This window comes from Bufo gargarizans, chromosome 4, assembly GCF_014858855.1.
Source record: "Bufo gargarizans isolate SCDJY-AF-19 chromosome 4, ASM1485885v1, whole genome shotgun sequence".
Classification (NCBI taxonomy): domain Eukaryota; kingdom Metazoa; phylum Chordata; class Amphibia; order Anura; family Bufonidae; genus Bufo; species Bufo gargarizans.
In genome coordinates, this window is record NC_058083.1 from 362,635,447 (window position 1) to 362,653,651 (window position 18,205).

An 18,205-nucleotide genomic window follows, 5' to 3' on the forward strand; every position below is an offset into this window, starting at 1 on the left:
ACCACTTTTCCCGTCTGACCTTACATAGAAAGAATTATAAAAAAAACAGACTGACACTACTAAGTAAACTGAACATTTGCTGTTAGAGTCCTTAGTATTTATGAAATCAGAAAACAGATGTATTCAGAAGCGCTGTATAAACCTCTTGTGAGGAATATGGATTAATATTTTATGTCAGCTGTCAGAAAGCAGAGGTAGTGAACTCCACAGGAGGGCCCTGCTTCAAAGCCTAGACATATGGCAGAGAACCTCTAGTAGGCCACCTTTGTTTACAATTTCACACATCCATTCAGCCAGCCAGGAACCCGGCTAATGGAACAGGAAAGACCTCTCTCCAGAGGGTCTAGGCCAGTTCCCAGTTCAATCAAACTTAGCAGACAGCATGGAAACGGCGATTTATAAGGAATTATGAATCGCCCGTCCATCACAGATATAAACCAGATACATAATTGTGGCCATGATGAACAGGCCCGTGGTCATAGTCTTGCGTTGGGATGTCAGGGAGGGGAGATTTACATATCTCCCCATAGAAACCACATAACGGTACCATGCTTGGACTCTACTACTGGTAGCCGGAAGCCAGGCGGATCCATTGGTCCCAGAACCATCTCCCTGTGACCTTCTGGTCTGAAGCTATGAACCTTAAAGGGTTTTGTGGGTCATTTGCTGCCAGCCCAGAAGAGGGGGAGTGGACCCCTCCCTGAGGCCGGGAGGGGAGGTGCCGGCTACAGCTTAAAAGGCTTGTACCAGCAAGCGGGTGTGTCTTTTCTCTGACGGAGGGTCACATCGTGCCATGTGTTTAGAGGGACCAGCAACCTGCTGACATCACTGCCCTCCATGTGACTACAGCAAAGGACTCGTCACAACCTCAAAGGACTCCTCCATCTGGTAAACTGACTTTTTCTCTGTTTACTCCTGTTTGTACCATACCACCTGTATTTGTAACCTCAGAACACTGTATATATCCTTGTGTGTGTGTGTGTGTGTATAGTGTATTGCCTAGTGAGCCCTTAAGGCAATTAAATATATAATTTAATCTTGTGCTGTCTGGTATCTCTATCACGAATCCCCACGTCCGTGTTTCGGCCTAGTAATACGCTACCGGGGGTTGGTTTCTTGCCCTATATAATCCCGTTAGCGGACCGGGTTTATATCAAACAAGGAACTGGTGGCAGTCTTCCCGGGCTGAGAACGCGCTGTTTCACTGGGGCAGTGAAAAGGTTCTCTCAGCTTGTTGCCTCTGTGCCGGTGTGGACAGGAGGAATCTGTGAAAACTGTACCAAGACTGACCGACTGACCTTACCCGCTCCTCCAGGATGGTGTAACGTCATGCCTTGGTAACCAGTGACCATTACATATCTCGTGAGCTCGCAACAGTTAGATACATTTTAATAAGAAAAATGTCTACGTACTGTTCATACTGTGCTTTTTTATTTTATTTATTTTTTTACCATTTTTTTTTTCAAAGATGTGACTAAGCTGACATAGCTTCTCTTGTGTCAGTAACACTTGTGTTCTAAAGTCTGCTGTGGTATATGGGCTTTGAAGTCATGGTGACTGCCAAGGACTGTATCTAATTTCATCCGTAGTTTTTACTCGAGTAGAATCCAATAGTAAAAAAAGAAAAATGGCCTGCTCCATTGGGCACCATTTTACAAATAGTATTTACATAATATATAGAGCAACGTCTGGTGGCACATGCAGAGAGTCTGTGTGCCTTTGTACTACTCTGCCCAGTACATGAGCCCAAATAGTAAGAGCCTACAGGATTCAGAGATGTATGGAAGACTTTTATGTGAAAAAAGTGCAGTCAAAATTTGAATAAATGCAATACATTAATTGATCGTTTTCATTGATCTCTGTCTTTCTTAACAGTACCCCAAATTCTTTTCTTTCGGCTATTTCTCTAAAGAAGGACCAACACAAAAACAGGTAATGTACCATTCAGTGATTTTTTTTTTTTCTGTAGGAAAATGCATGACAATGATTCTGCTGATGGGGAGGATTCAGCCATAGAGGACGTACAGTACAGACCGAAAGTTTGGACACATCTTCTCATTCAAAGAGTTTTCTTTATTTTCATGACTATGAAGATTGTAGATTCATACTGAAGGCATCAAAACTATGAATTAACACATGTGGAATTATATACATAACAAAAAAGTGTGAAACAACTGAAAATATGTGATATTCTAGGTTCTTCAAAGTAGCCACCTTTTTGCTTTGATTACTGCTTTGCACACTCTTGGCATTCTCTTGATGAGCTTCAAGAGGTAGTCACCTGAAATGGTTTTCACTTCACAGGTGTGCCCTGTCAGGTTTAATAATTGGGATTTCTTGCCTTATAAATGGGGTTGGGACCATCAGTTGCATTGTAGAGAAGTCAGATGGATACACAGCTGATAGTCCTACTGAATAGACTGTTAGAATTTGTATTGTGACAAGAAAAAAGCAGCTAAGTAAAGAAAAACGAGTGGCCATCATTACTTTAGGAAATGAAGGTCAGTCAGTCCGAAAAATTGGGAAAACTTTGAAAGTGTCCCCAAGTGCAGTCACAAAAACCATCAAGCGCTACAAAGAAACTGGCTCACATGCGGACCGCCCCAGGAAAGGAAGACCAAGAGTCAGTCACCTCTGCTGCGGAGGATAAGTTCATCCGAGTCACCAGCCTCAGAAATCTCAGGTTAACAGCAGCTCAGATTAGAGACTAGGTCAATGCCACACAGAGTTCTAGCAGCAGACACATCTCTAGAACAGAGAAAAACTTTGTCCAGCTCACCTCCCAGTCTTGTATAGTCCCAATTCCGAAACCCTAGGGGTGTGTCTCCGTCGCAGGCTGCAGGTAATTTTGAAAGAATGGGTCTCAGATTCAGATTGGATCCATGTTTAAAACTGCTTCTTTATTGGAACATCATGTAGATATGACAGACAGCCACTTGGTACAACAGAATTCACGTTGACGCATTTCGGGTACTGGGACCCTTAGTCGTGACGTTGTTGCACAGTGAGACACCCCAATATAAAGGAAATAGGTAACCATTCCTCCAAACAATCCATGGGAGGCGGCATTGGCCCTATTGGTCGTCTCACTGTGCATCACACCCTGATTACCACCCACTCATTACCGAGTTGATGCATTACAGACTATGCTGGGGCTTAGCATGAGATTTAACCCTTCGGGAACTCTGATCCTGTTAACATAAATAATTCAGTGGAAAAGGAAACAGAGAAAAGGGGAAAAATCCCAAAAACCGCACAGTGTGAACGCAGCAACTCTTGTAACATATATAAAAACATATATTGTACATCACCAATAAGGCCTTCACCCATATACCAGTATTATTCTGCTTGAAAGACCAATACCACGATTTCTGTTCATATTAGGCAAGCGAAAACCAAAACTATAACCAGAAACTTAAGACTGGGGGGGACAAACAATAGGGAAGGGGGGGGGGAGAATAATAGTAACCATAAGCACATATATTTTCTTGGCTTATTATTGATATATGTACATTAGTTCTTTTTTCAAATTGAGGCCAGATGGAACTCTAGTGTTAAGCCTAAAAATCCAGAACGCCTCCCCTTAGGAGGAGTTTCTTGCGGTGGTCACCCCCTCTCTTAGGGGCGAAGACCCTCTCTATTGCGAAGGCTTTGAAGCCCCTTACTTGACGGGCATGCATATGTATAAAATGTCTGGCTGCATTCGAGATGTTGAGTGCATTAGGATTGCTGATATAATTTAGATGTTCCAGAAGGCGATTTCTGAACCTTCGGATCGTACTTCCAACATACATTAGGTCGCAATCCGTGCACTGTATGATGTATACCACCCCTGCAGTGTTACAATTAATATAACTTTGTATTGGAAAACTGCACGAGTGGTCAGATCTGTCAAAGGATTTTGAGGGGGTGACATAATTGCAAGTCTTGCAGGGGTTGCCCCCACATCTGGAAAAGCCCACTATGAGGGCTGTGCCACAACGTTACGACTAAGGGTCCCAGTACCCGAAATGCGTCAACGTGAATTCTGTTGTACCAAGTGGCTGTCTGTCATATCTACATGATGTTCCAATAAAGAAGCAGTTTTAAACATGGATCCAATCTGAATCTGAGACCCATTCTTTCAAAATTACCTGCAACCTCACTAGAACAACTGTTAAGAGGAGACTGTGTGAATCAGGCCTTCGTGGTAGAATATCTGCTAGGAAACCACTGCTAAGGACAGGCAACAAGCAGAAGAGACTTGTTTGGGCTAAAGAACACAAGGAATGGACATTAGACCAGTGGAAATCTGTGCTTTGGTCTGATGAGTCCAAATTTGAGATCTTTGGTTCCAACCACCACCTTTTCTGCGTCGCACAAAGACACGAACGGATGGACTCCCACTGTGAAGCATGGAGGAGGAGGTGTGATGGTGTGGGGGTGGTTTGCTGGTGATACTGTTGGGCATTTATTCAAAATTGAAGGCATACTAAACCAGCATGGCTGCCACAGCATCTTGCAGCGGCATGCTATTCCATCCGGTTTGCGTTTAGTTGGACCATCATTTATTTTTCAACAGGACAATGACCCCAAACACACCTCCAGGCTGTGTAAGGGCTATTTTACCATGAAAGAGAGTGATGGGGTGCTGCGCCAGATGACCTGGCCTCCACAGTCACCGGACCTGAACCCAATCAAGATGGTTTGGGGTGAGCTGGACTGCAGAGTGAAGGCAAAAGGGCCAACAAGTGCTAAGCATCTCTGGGAACTCCTTCAAGACTGTTGGAAGACCATTTCAGATGACTACCTCTTGAACCTCATCAAGAGAATGCCAAGAGTGTGCAAAGCAGTAATCAAAGCAAAAGGTGGCTACTTTGAAGAACCTAGAATATGACATATTTTCAGTTTTCACACTTTTTTATGTATATAATTCCACATGTGTTAATTCATAGTTTTGATGCCTTCAGTGTGAATCTACAATTTTCATTTTAGGCCCTAAAGCGTGAGAAGAAGTCTGGGATCCAAGTGTCTAAAAATGCCCTCCTAAAAGGAATTTGGGCCCCTTTGCGCATCTAGGCTGCAAAAAAGTGTCACACATGTGGTATCGCCATACTCGGGAGAAGTTGGGGAATGTGTTTTAGGGTGTCATTTTACATATACCCATGCTGCGTGAGAGAATTATCTTGGTCAAGTGCCAACTTTGTATAAAAAAATGGGCAGTATAAATACCCCACATGTGACCCCACTTTGGAAAGAAGACACCCCAAGGTATTCAATGAGGGGCCTGGCGAGTTCATAGAATTTTTTTTATTTAAGTTAGCGGAAATTTATTATTATTATTATATTTTTATTTTTTTTCTCACAAAGTCTCACTTTCCGCTAACTTGGGACACAAATGTCAATCTTTCATGGACTTAATATGCCCCTCAGCGAATACCTTGGAGTGTCTTCTTTCCAAAATGGGGTCATTTGTGGGGTGTTTGTACTGCCCTGGCATTTGAGGGTCTCCGCAATCATTACATGTATGGCCAGCATTAGGAGTTTCTGCTATTCTCCTTATATTGAGCATACAGGTAATGAGATTTTTTTATTCCGTTCAGCCTCTGGGCTGAAAGAAAAAAAAAATGAACGGCACAGAATTCTTCATTCGCATCGATCAATGTGGATGAAAAAATCTCTGCCCAAAAAAAAAAGAGGGGAAAGGCGTCTGAGCTCGTATGCCCTGGCAAACCAGATTTCTCCATTCACATCAATCGATGTGGATGAATAAATCATTGCTGGGATTTTAGGAAAATCGGGAAAGTGTTTGCCAAAGCATATGAACACAGCCACCTCCTCAGCTCATATGCCTCGGCAAACGTATCTTTTACTGCAGAGGAGAAATCTCGTCTTCCAGCGCCGCATACACCGACTTGTGTGTAATCTGACAGCAGCGCAATGCTTCTGTCAGAATGCACATCAGTGCTGCAGCTGGTCGATTGGTTGGTCCACCTGGAAGGTAAAAAAACAAAACAAAAAAAAGAAAAAACCAGGCCACAACGCAACAATTTTATTAACTTTATAATAACTTTTGAACAGAACATATAAACTTTAACTTTTGGAACGGAACGTTAACCTTTTTGCTTACTGGTGATTATTTTTTTTTTTTTACATTTTATAGGACAAACCTCTCCTTCCCCATGGGACAATGTGCAAAGCGCAAATCGCCCAAAGATTTCACTTTGTCCCAGGTGAAAGGAGAGGTTTGCAGTAGCTCTGTGTGTGAATGGGCCCTAATAGCCCTGTGTGCCTGTCCTGGTGAGATGTGATCCCTATGCTAGGTGTACCTGTGTGTGGTACTTCCGGAAACACTCCCCTAAGCATAGGGCAGGGTGGTCAGGGCAGTCAGGACAGAAATAGCGGGTGTCACGCCTTATTCCACTCTTGCTACAGACACAACATCTTTTTCGGGGTGACGGTTGGGTTGAGGTACCAGCAACGACATTGGGGAAATGTCGCTTGTGTAGACTGCTAACTACACTGGTGGATGGGGCCATGGAACCTCCTGGATACAGGAGGTTCTCGATGATCTGTTCCTGAATTTTGAGGAAGGATCGTGTTCTCCCAGCCTTACTGTAGAGAACAAAACTATTATACAGAGCCTATTGAATTAAATATACAGACACCTTCTTATACCAGCGTCTGGTGCGTCGGGAAACTAAATAAGGAGACGACATCTGGTCATTGAAGTCCACCCCTCCCATGTGAAAGTTATAGTCGTGGACTGAGAGGGGCTTTTCAATGACACGGGTTGCTCGCTCAATTTGGATTGTCGTGTCTGCGTGAATGGAGGAGAGCATGTAAACGTCACGCTTGTCTCTCCTCCATTTCACCGCGAGCAATTCTTGGTTACACAAGGCAGCCCTCTCCCCCCTTGCAAGACGCGTGTTAACGAGCCGTTGGGGGAAGCCCACGCGACTAGTTTGCGCAGTGCCACAGCAGCCAATCTGTTCTAGAAACAAATGCCTGAAGAGGGGCACACTTGTGTAGAAATTGTCCACATAAAGATGGTACCCCATTAAAAAATTGTAATTTCGGAAACTTGGACTGGTTTCCACCGGAAAGGCTGGGCATAAAAGCTTCCCGGGTTGGCGGTTATAAATTGTGTGGCATACCGATTTCTTTCTGCCACAACTAAGTCCAAGAGCTCCGCAGTCAAGAGCGGTTCAAAAAATCCCAGGGCCGAACCGATCTGAGCTGTCTCAACCCGAACTCCAGACTGGGCGGTTAAAGGGGGAACTACAGGTGCGGCTGAAGTTGGACTGCCAATCAGGGTTTTCCAGCACCTCAGGGATTCTAGGGGCTCTACGGGCCTGTCTGTGCGGTGGCTGCGACGCGGTAACTACTGCACGTGCCACCGTACCAGCTTCAACTGCCCTTCTGGTGCTCACCACTTAACCATGTTGTACGGCAGTGCTGGTACTAGGTCCAGGATGGGCTGCGCTGCTGGTGTATGCCTCACCACATAATCCGACAGCGCCAGCCCCACTCTGCTGCCCTTGAAGCGGATCCTGCGCAAACCTGTGGTCTAGCGACACGGGGCCGGGTACGCCTGGTGCTATCAGGGACCTCAACCTCCTCGTCCGAACTTTGGGTGAGACTGCCACTGCTTTCTACAGGTTCATATTCTGACTTGCTAGATTCATCGGATGAGGGTTCCCATTCCTCATCCGACTGGGTCAGAAGCCTGTAGGCCTCTTCAGAAGAATACCCCCTGCTTGACATTTGGGCTACTAAATTTAGGGGTATTCCCTGAGACTACCCAAGAAAAAAAAGCAAGCCTGTCTTACAATTGGGAGGCTAGCGAAGTACCGGAGGCCGCTGCGGTTGATAAAAAAATATCAAAACTGATTTTTTTTTATCGCCGCAGCGCGTGTAAAGTGATTGTGCAGTGATCAAAAAATATATATTTTTTGTCACTGGGGCGGGCGTGGGTGAACGCACGTGTCGGCGACCGATCAGGCCTGATCGGGCAAACACTGCGTTTTGAGTGGAGGGCGAACTAAGGTGACACTAATACTATTATAGATCTGACTGTGATCAGTTTTGATCACTTACAGATACTATAAAAGTACAAATGCTGATTACCGATACGCTAATCAGCGAATCGGTGACTGCGGTGCGGTGGGCTGGGCGCTAACCGATCACTAAACTATCCTAAAACCTAACAGTCAATACCAGTGGGAAAAAAAGTGACAGTTTACACTGATCACTTTTTTCCCTTTCACTAGTGATTGACAGGGGCAAGAAGGGGTGATCATGGGGTTAATTGGGGTGCAGGGGGGTGATCTGGGGCTATGTGTGGTTGTTTGGTGCTACTCACTGTGAAGCCCGCTCCTCTGCTGCAACCAACCGACCAAAAGGACCAGCAGAGGAGCAGGGAAGCCATTTAACACATCATATTTACTAATATGATGTGTTAGATGGCTTCTGATTTGACATTTTAAAAATCACCAGCCACGATCATTGGCTGGCAGGCTGGTGATGAAATTGTTCTCGTTCATTTGCCGGCGCGCGATGCGCGGGCCGGCTCAGTCCGAAATCTCGCGTCTCGCGAGATGACGCGCGGATGCGTCCAGGAGGAATGAAACGCTGCTCGTTTCCATGGTTACCACCACCCTGCAATCAAGCAGTGGTGGCCATGCTTGCACACTAGAAAAAAAACACCAGCCTATGTGAGCTCCCATGTGCCTGGCCACCAGAGAGGCCGGCACTTTTTCCTATACGGCATTAACACTGCCACCACTGCTGGATTGCAGGCTGACCGTAACCATGGAAACAAGCAGTGTATAATGTGATGGAAAAATGAATCAAACCAGCAAAGGAGGCAATACGGATAATAACAATACATTAGTAAGTGCCTTTTGTATTAACTTTCTCTACATGATAAATGCCACTTAAGTGACACAACCCCTTTAAGTGAATTTGTACACTTGTATGAAAAAAAACTGTCTCTGAAGTGACCCTTAGCAGCACTCGAGCAAATGAGCGTTGCTAAGACACATCCGTCTGCACAGTAAGTACTGAACTGTGAGGACGCTGACCTCACTGCTCTCTCATATATATCGATAGAACTAACAATATATACTACATACACGACTCACAGATAGGGATATTTGGCTTTTCGGTGAAATTTATGGAAGCGTAAAATGTTCATGCTACAGTGATATTATATCATGAAAGTATAGCATTTAAGTAAAAGCATGCAATGGTGATTTCCTTATCTCAAACAATTTATTGAAACATAAGCCACCAACAGTGGTGGGTATACCCCCACAACAAATGGCAGTGTCTAAAAAACTTGTCATGAGGCCTTGAGCATCAATTACAGCTTGACAACGGCGTCTCATGCTGTTCCCAAGTCAACTTATTGTCTGCTGAGGCATGGCATCCCACTTCTTGAAGGGAGGACCTCAGCTCATTGAGGTTCTGGGGTACAGAGTTACGAGCCTCTACACAGCGACTCAGCTGATCCCATAGGTTTTCAATGGGATTCAGGTCTGGAGAAAGTGCAGGCCAATCAATTAGAGGTACCCAGTCTCCAGCAGCCGTTCCCTAATGATGCAACCTCGATGAGCTGGTGCATGAAATTAGGCCTGTGTAACAGGCCTAATTTGAGATGAGGAAATCACCATTGCATGCTTTTACTTATGCAGAGCACAATGCCTGGATTAATGTTATTGAAGTAGTATAGGCTTGTCACTGTACCATTGTAGGGCAGTTCTGTATTGCCTAGACACACCTGCCCACACTGTAACACCACCATCACCAAAGGCACATCTGGTGACAACAGTGGCTGATGCATAGCGCTCTCATTGACGTCTCCAACATCGTTGGCGGTCATAATTTCTGCTCAGCATGAATCTACTTTTATCGGTAAACAGCACTGAGGCCCACTGTTCCCTCGTCAAGCGTAGATGCTCCCTGACCTATTCAAGACTATGACGCCTGAGGTCAGTTACCCCTTGCATGTCATCTAACACGCAGACCACAGTTATGTAAATGGTTTCTAATGGTCTGACGTGACACTTGGATGCCTCTCGCCTTCCTTAAATGTGCCTGGAGTTGTTTGGCATTCATCATCCAGTTCCGCAGGGCATTGTTCACAATGAAGTAGTTATCGGTGTGGGATGTGGCCAAAGGACATCCCTTTCTGTGACTCTTCCAGTCTCTCTGTATCTCTGTTGCAACCTGCTGATGACTCTCTGTGGCTCTCTAACCTCAGTGGCCACTTCTGTCTGAGAACATTCTGCTTGAAGCCGCGCAATGGCAAGGTACTGTTGATAATTAAGTGTTGTCTCGGTCTTATGATGTCAAACTGTGAACACCATGATGAGGAGGACTGTTTAAATACCAATTCTAATTGAACCAGGGAATTTATTGGGCGATTCATGGATCAAACACCTGTTATGAATTTTACCGTCAGGCTCCTTGTTGGGGAACAGCAAGTTGTGCAAAAAGTCAGTAATTTTTGCACAACTTGCTGTTCCCTAACATTGAACAGTTGGACATGTGCATTCAAAAGTTTAGAGACTGTCACATTAAGTTCACACTTGACCCCTTAAGGACTCGGGGCGTACCGGTACGTCCTAACTTTAAATCGCAATTGCGACGCGGCGGGGGTTAATCGCAACAGGATGTCCACTGAAATCATCCAGCAGGCATCCTGTCACAACGCCGGGGAAGGGATCCTGTGACCCCCCCCCTTCCCCCCTTGTCTTGAATCGCCGCAAACCGCAGGTCAATTCAGACCTGCGGTTTGGTTTGTGGCTTTTACCTTATCTGGTGGGCGGCGGTGCCATCAGGTCCCATGTGGCTGTAGGTGGAACCCAATGGCATGGAAGGCAGCGCGATGTCTAAGGAAGGCATCGCGCTGCCTTCCGGTGACGAGCCTGTGAGATCCAGCCCCCTGGACCTCACAGGCCGGAAGCTGTATGAGTAATACACGCAGTATTACTCATACAGCCAATGCATTCCAATACAGAAGTATTGGAATGCATTGTAAAAGGGATTAGACCCCCAAAAGTTGAAGTCCCAAAGTGGGACAAAAAAAAAAGTTGAAAAAATAGTCCCCCTCAAAATTTTTTAAAAGTTTCAAGTAAAATTAAACGAAAACGTAATTTTCCCCAAATAAAGTAAAAAAAATAATAATAAAAAATAGGGGGGGGGGGGAGAAAGTATACCTATTAGGTATCGCCGCGTCCGTATCGACCGGCTCTATAAACATATCACATGACCTAACCCCTCAGATGAACACCGTAAAAAATAAAAACTGTGCTAAATAAAGTCACCTTACGTCACAAAAAGTACAACAGCAAGCGATCAAAAAGGCATTTGACCGCCAAAATAGGTTCAACTCCTGCATAGGCATCTGTAAATAAACTATCTTGTCCCGGGTGAAAATTTTATACTTCACTTTCATTATTATTTGGGTTAAAATACGTGCTTTATACCTATTTATTTAATTTTACTTGATGAACCAAATAATAGAAAAGGATTAAAAATACTGTAAACATTCCACTGCGTGGTAAAATGATGCTCAGTGAGTCTGGAGGGAGAGTACGTGCACTATCTCTCACCCCTGTCACTTATAGGCAGTTAGCTGCCTTCATGATGCTTGCAGTGACACCTTCATCTAGGCTAAGTTGTGGGAGCTGAACTCACTCTTCCCACTTCTAATACAGCACATGGATAATACCATATGTTAGCTGGCCTCTGTCTATCCCTTTGGTGGTGCACACTGCGTACAGAACATTCACGGTTTGAATACCGTATCACACTGCTAAACTACTCTAGCTTTGATAAGTAGGCCATCCGGACTACTGCTGACTAACTGACAGTGGAGTAGATCGCTGATTAAAAAGCTAAATCTGACCCCCAACATGTTTCACCAGATAACTGGCTTCTTCAGGGGAATACATGCATGCATTATGCAAAGTTAAAGAAGATGAGCACCACTCTCCCCACACCCTGTGAAACTTTTGTGGGCATTTTCTGTGGATAAATACAATTTTTTCCATACAGCATGATTGACCAGTGTTTTTTTTTTTCTTTTCCCCTCCCCCACGACAGCACCACTGAGAGATGGCTCCTCCTCCATGGACAGGAAACCTGTAGCATAAAAAAGATGGAGCCACTCTCCCACCTCAGTGAGGTTTCCTGTGCCTGGAGCAGGAGACTTTGTAGCCTTTTTTTCCTTATAGGGGCCCATGACTAGGAAATCCTAGTAAAGCCTAGAGAGTCATAAGGTCTTACCAGCCTGAGACCGGGTGCCGGGTCTTTTTTCTTTAAAAGGATGGGGGATGTTCCGGGCCATTCCTTTATCTTGGGGGCTGAGGACACCTGTCCCTCAAAGGAGGGAGACCGTGTGGGGGCCGCAGAGCTGGAGGCCAGTGTTCCAGGCGCGCACGAGCGGGCTGCAGACTGTCGTGAGCAGTGGAGCGCGCCGGAAACCGGAAGTCGCAGGAATGACGTCACAAGGTAAGGCGTGCGTTCCACATGCCAAGTTCCGCTCAGGTGACCGAAAATAAAAGCTGCAGAAGCAGATCAGCGTTCCCTGAGTTGGAGACACCATTGAGCCTTGGTCTGGCGTTTTTTTCTTTAACTTTAGGCGTTCAGTTTATTCCTTTTTCAGTGATAGACTAGGATGAGGACCGGATCGACGACTGGCACAACGGCTCCCAGAGAACATGTGGAACTCTCTAATGAGAGGTGTTGTTCCCTGCTTCATACTGAATTTTTTTACCTCTATGCCTCTAGGAATAACATGGAGGCGGACAAGAGGTCCGAAGAAGTGGAAACAGAAAAATAGATGACGGTATAAAAAGCTTCTGAGGGGTACTATGGCTGGTTAAGAGGCTACTGAAATGTGCTTCTGTATCTGCTATATTTTTTTTCCTTAGATGGTGCCTAAAAAAGTCATATCTAAAAGGAAAAATACGGAGTGTGCCTTATGTAGATGCCCCTTGTCTTCGTCATATTCCCAAAAATTATGCCAGGAGTGTATTGAGAAGACACTGGTGGAGGAATCCCCAAATTTTATGCAAGATATTAGAGCGTTGATTTAAGTCAGAGGTTAAGTAATTCCTTAAAACATCTAAAAAGCCTAAAAAAACAGAGGAACGAGCAGATTCAGAGGTGGAATCTGTAGGTAGTGAAGAGGATAAGGATGAAAAGTCCAAGGATTCGTCTTTTTCAGAAGAAGAGAATGAGAAAAAATTCCTGTTCCCAGTAACTGACACAAACTACTTAAAACTATTAGGGCTACTTTAGAACTAGAGGACGTTAAAGAAGACAGATCTATGGCAGACGCAGTCTTTGAGGGATTACGGGAAAAGAAAAGAAGATGTTTTCCCCTACATAAAACTTTATCAGCCTTAATAGAAAAGGAATGGAAAAAAAGACAGGCTTTTGTAAGCAAACATTTTTAAGTGGAAATACCCCTTTGAGGAGGAAGCCTCTACATCGTGGGATAAGGCGCCAAGATTGGACGTAGCAATATCTAAGATTTCCAAAAGATCTTCCTTGCCATTTGAGGATATGGGTTTTTTAAAAGACCCACTAGATAAAAAAAATACTCTTGTCTCAAATATACATGAGAGGCATCTACGGCTTCCTGCAGACCCAATATAGCAGCAACAGTTACAGCCAGATCGTTGTCTATTTGGCTTGAAAGGCTAGAGGGGCAGTTAAGAGATAAACGCCCTAGGGATCAAATTCTGATTTTACAGAAAACTGCAGATTTTTTATCTGACTTCAGTAGAGGCGGTCCAATTGTCCGCCAGGTCTGCTTCCATTTCAAACTCTGCCCGTAAAGCCTTATGGCTGAAGAACTGGAGGGGAGGAGACATGGCCTCCAAACAGCGTTTGTGCAGTATTCCCTGTCAGGGACAGTTCCTGTTTGGCCCAGAGCTTGATGCCCTCTTAGAAAAGGCAGCTGACAGAAAAAAAGAGGATGCCACAGGAATCTTCTTTCTCACAATTTAGACCTTACAGACATCCCTTTCATAATACCTCTAGGTTTCAGGGAAAGAGGCAGTCGGGGGACAGAGATCAGTTTCCCAGGCCCAGAGCTCCATGTTCGGGAGTACCTCCTCCCAGAAGGATAAATAGTCCAAGAAATGACGCCAGGCTGCAGGTAGGAGGAAGACTAAAATTCTTTCTTCTTGCCTGGAAGGAGATTGCAGGAAGTTGGGTGAAAGACATTATGACAGAGGGCTTACAATTGCAGTTCAGAGGACAGTATCCACAAAGTCCTTGTATAGCTGGAAAAGTCCTAAAAATGAAAGGGAAGAGACCTATTTATGCAGGTGATCAGTCTGCATATAGGTCTTATATGGATGTGCGCTTTAAAGAATAAAAATAGTGATAAAATCTTATGCTTATGTTGGTCCGATTGTGTCCTGAAAGTGCAGTCACCTCATGAGAGGAAAATGGCGGTTACCTCAAGAAAGAAAATAAGAACAGTCTTACCCCATAAAGTTGGATTCCAGGGAGCTGCTACAAAGGGGTATCTTTGTTGAGGTAGTTCAATCCTATGTGGCGTATGGCGTTGGTGCGCACGTGGTCCTCGGTGTCCTCGGCGTCTTCTTCTGTTCTGGCTCCTTGGATCGATGCGATGTTCTCCGCAATACAGGAAGTTCCTATGACCGGAAGTAACGGTTTTGTCAGCGACTGTATGGTGAATGTTCGCCTTTAGATTTTCTTATATGAGAAAGACTTATTGGGTTCAAAGTCCAAGTACTATTCTGAATAAGACCAAACGCGTTTCGGTGCACTCTTGCACCTTCATCAGTGGTGAATAGTACTGCCAATCTCCTTCCTTTTATAGGGGAGGGATCATTAAGGCGTCTGAGTTGGATCAAAAAACTGGAATGGAATTTGAGCATATTCAACCAATTATAAGGTCATAAGATGGTGTATATATAAGGAATTACAATCTATATAGATAATTTTAGAACTACTAATATCATAGAGCAATTAATAAAATATACGGTGTGCAAAACGACGATGGGTTTATAATAGGGGTGCAATTACTACCATAAATATTCAACATCATAGATATTAAAACCTATAACAATATGACCATATAAATATCAGTATAAAAATCATAAAATTCATAAAATTTGATAATCATAACATTTTGACAGAAATTTTATAGAAGTTTAATAAATCCTGGTTAATTGAGGGTCATCTTCATACATATATATTGATTTTGTATGTAAATATTGATTGTAGATATATGTGTGGATGGGGAGAGGGGCCCGACGGGGAGAGGCCGTCGAGATGCTGATAAACAGCCAGAACTCGACAGACTGTCCCCGAGGAAGCACATCTCCCTATAGAAATCCAAATAATTCTAACTCTGCATTCAGACCAGCAGGAGCAATAGTCTCAAATTCAAAAATCTTACGGGATTCTGCTCTGGACATACTTGATATATGGTTGCCCCCTCTCCAGGATCTGTGGACTTTTTCAAATGCTATATATGTTAGTCCAGAGGGGTCTTTATTATGGTGTGTTTTAAAATGCTGAGACAGTGTATGGTTTTCATAGCCCTTTTTAATATTGCTAATATGTTCGGCTATCCTCTTTTTGAACAATCTTTTAGTCCGCACCACATATTGTTTGTGGCACGGACATTCCAAGGTGTAGATAACCTCTGAGGAATTGCACGACAGACTGTCTTTAATTGTATAGCTAAAAGAGTTCTGTCTTGATTGGACCTGTACGTTTTTTTGGGGGAAATGTGTTATTTTACAATTATTATATATCCCACATCTATAAAATCCCTTTAGATTAAGCCAGTTAGGTTTAATGTTCTTACTTGGATTTTTTTATAGTAGGGGCAATCAGCAAACCTAAATTAGGTGCCTTAGTATAGGAAAGAAAGATTTCCTCTCCATATTTTTAACTTTAGTTAAGGCCAAGTCTATAGTTTCTGCTGGGTACTGTTTTGTTAGGAACTGTTCTTTTAATGTTATAGCTTCCTTCTCGAAATCTTCATTTAGAGTACAATTTATTTTTAACCTCCTGAATTGACTCGTTGGGATATTGAGTAGCCAGCGGGGGAGATGACAACTGGTGTAGAGTATGTATCCATTTTTCATAACTGGCTTGTTGTAAGTACTACATACTAATTGGTTCCCTTTAATTTCTATTTTCAAGTCAAGAAATTATATTCCAGAGTTACTAATTTTAGTAATGAATTTAAAATTTCTATCATTAATATTAATTGGAGTTAAAAAATTCATCTAAAAGTGTTTTGGTATCCTGCCAGATAAAAATGATGTTGTCAATATAACGACGCCAGAGCACCAGGCCAGCCCCCAGATGGGGTGTTGCAATCTCATACTCCCAATGTGCCATAAACAAATTAGCATAACTGGGGGCGAACCTGGTGCCCATGGCTGTGCCCCTTTCTTGAATATAAAAATCAGAACTATAATAAAAATTATGTGTTAAAATGTATTGTACACCCTCTAAAATATATTCTATTTGTTCTAAGTTCAATGTATTAGTTATTACTAGTTGTTGTTTAAGAGCTTCTAGACCTTGCTTATGATCTATAATGGTGTATAATGAGCTTACGTCCATTGTACCCAAATACCAATGTTCCTGGACTTCCAATTGTTCTAGTGTTTTAATTATGTCCGTTGTGTCCTTTATGTATGAAGGAACCTTTTTTACTGCAGGTTGGAGTAGTTTGTCTAAACGTTGTGAAAGGTTTAATGTTATAGAACCTATACCCGATATTATAGGCCTGCCTGGTGGTGTTATAGGATCCTTATGGATTTTCGGTAAACAGTAGAAAACTGGTAGACGTTTTGGAGTATTGATAATGAATTTATGTTCCTGTTCTAATAGATCCATTAGTATAACCTTTGTTACAGTATTTCATTAAGTCATTATAGAAGGTATTTGTTGGGTCGGACTTTAATTTTCTATATGTGGTGGAGTCTGACAATTGTCTCCGACATTCTAAATTGTATAAGGTTGTGTCTAGTACAACTATTGCTCCACCCTTGTCGACTGGTCTAATTGTAATATTATTAGTAGCTTGTAGTTCTTTAATGGCATTTGTCTCTGCTTTTGTTAGATTATTATATATTTGTCTATTGCTTAATTTCCTTATATCTGATTCCATGTTTTTTCTGAATGCCGCAATCTCATGACTTATTTCTTGCCTTGGGAATTTTTTTTTATTTTGATTTTAATTCTGTGTGTTCATATTTGGACACTATAGTTGTTTGTATTATAGGGTTCTTCATATAATACCTTTTTAAGCATAACTTCCTAATAAATTTTTCTATACCAATATATGTAGAGAATTTATCTAAATTTGTGGTCGGTGAAAATTTAATTCCTTTATTTAAGTTTTATTTGTGCATTAGTGAGGTTTGTTTGACTGAGATTAACAATTTGAGGTTTGTTCTATCTGTGTGTCCTGTATTCCCTGTCTCTTGTGTACGTCCTCTTCGTGTTTTCTTGTGTCTTTTTGGGATCGTGTTCTCGGTGGTGACCACTGTCTGTGGTGGTCTTTCATGTTCCTCTGCTCATATTTGTGTCGAGGTTGAGAGTGATTGTTCATATCGTGTTGGTGATTGTAATGTTTCTGTCGTAAATTGTAATCGTGCACCTGATATTGATCATTTTGGTGATTTTCTTGTCTCCTGTGTTGGGATTGTGGGAGGTGATTGTCGTGTTCTTATTCTGTGGTGGGGTGGGGGTGTGGTCTAAAAAATTTGGAGTGGATAGGGCTTCATATCGATTTGTTGTCAGTATACTATATTGATTGTGCATTCTGTTTTCCTGTGTATTTATTTCTCTACTATCTATTTATGTCACTGGTGTTTCTTCTCTGTTATGTGTGTTCCTTGTTGTTCTATCATATTTTGTATATTTAAACTTTTTAGATTTTAAAAATAAAATCTAAAAAGTTTAAATATACAAAATATGATAGAACAACAAGGAACACACATAACGGAGAAGAAACACCAGTGACACAAATAGATAGTAGAGAACAGACACAACCTACTATCTAGTAGAGAACTAGACACAACCTTATACAATTTAGAATGTCTGAGACAATTGTCAGACTCCACCACATATAGAAAATTAAAGTCCGACCCAACAAATACCTTCTATAATGACTTAATGAAATACTGTAACCAAGGTTATTCTA

The 18,205-nt window shown here is 42.8% G+C and overlaps 1 protein-coding gene across 1 annotated transcript in view; it reads left to right on the forward strand.

Annotated features, from left to right (window-relative positions):
• SCCPDH (saccharopine dehydrogenase (putative)) overlaps positions 1-18,205 on the forward strand; it is a 131,646-nt gene that overhangs the window by 88,599 nt on the left and 24,842 nt on the right. The window contains exon 9 of the mRNA XM_044290352.1: positions 1,876-1,932. Within this exon, the coding sequence (XP_044146287.1) occupies positions 1,876-1,932 (57 nt within the window). The remainder of the gene's footprint in view (positions 1-1,875; positions 1,933-18,205) is intronic.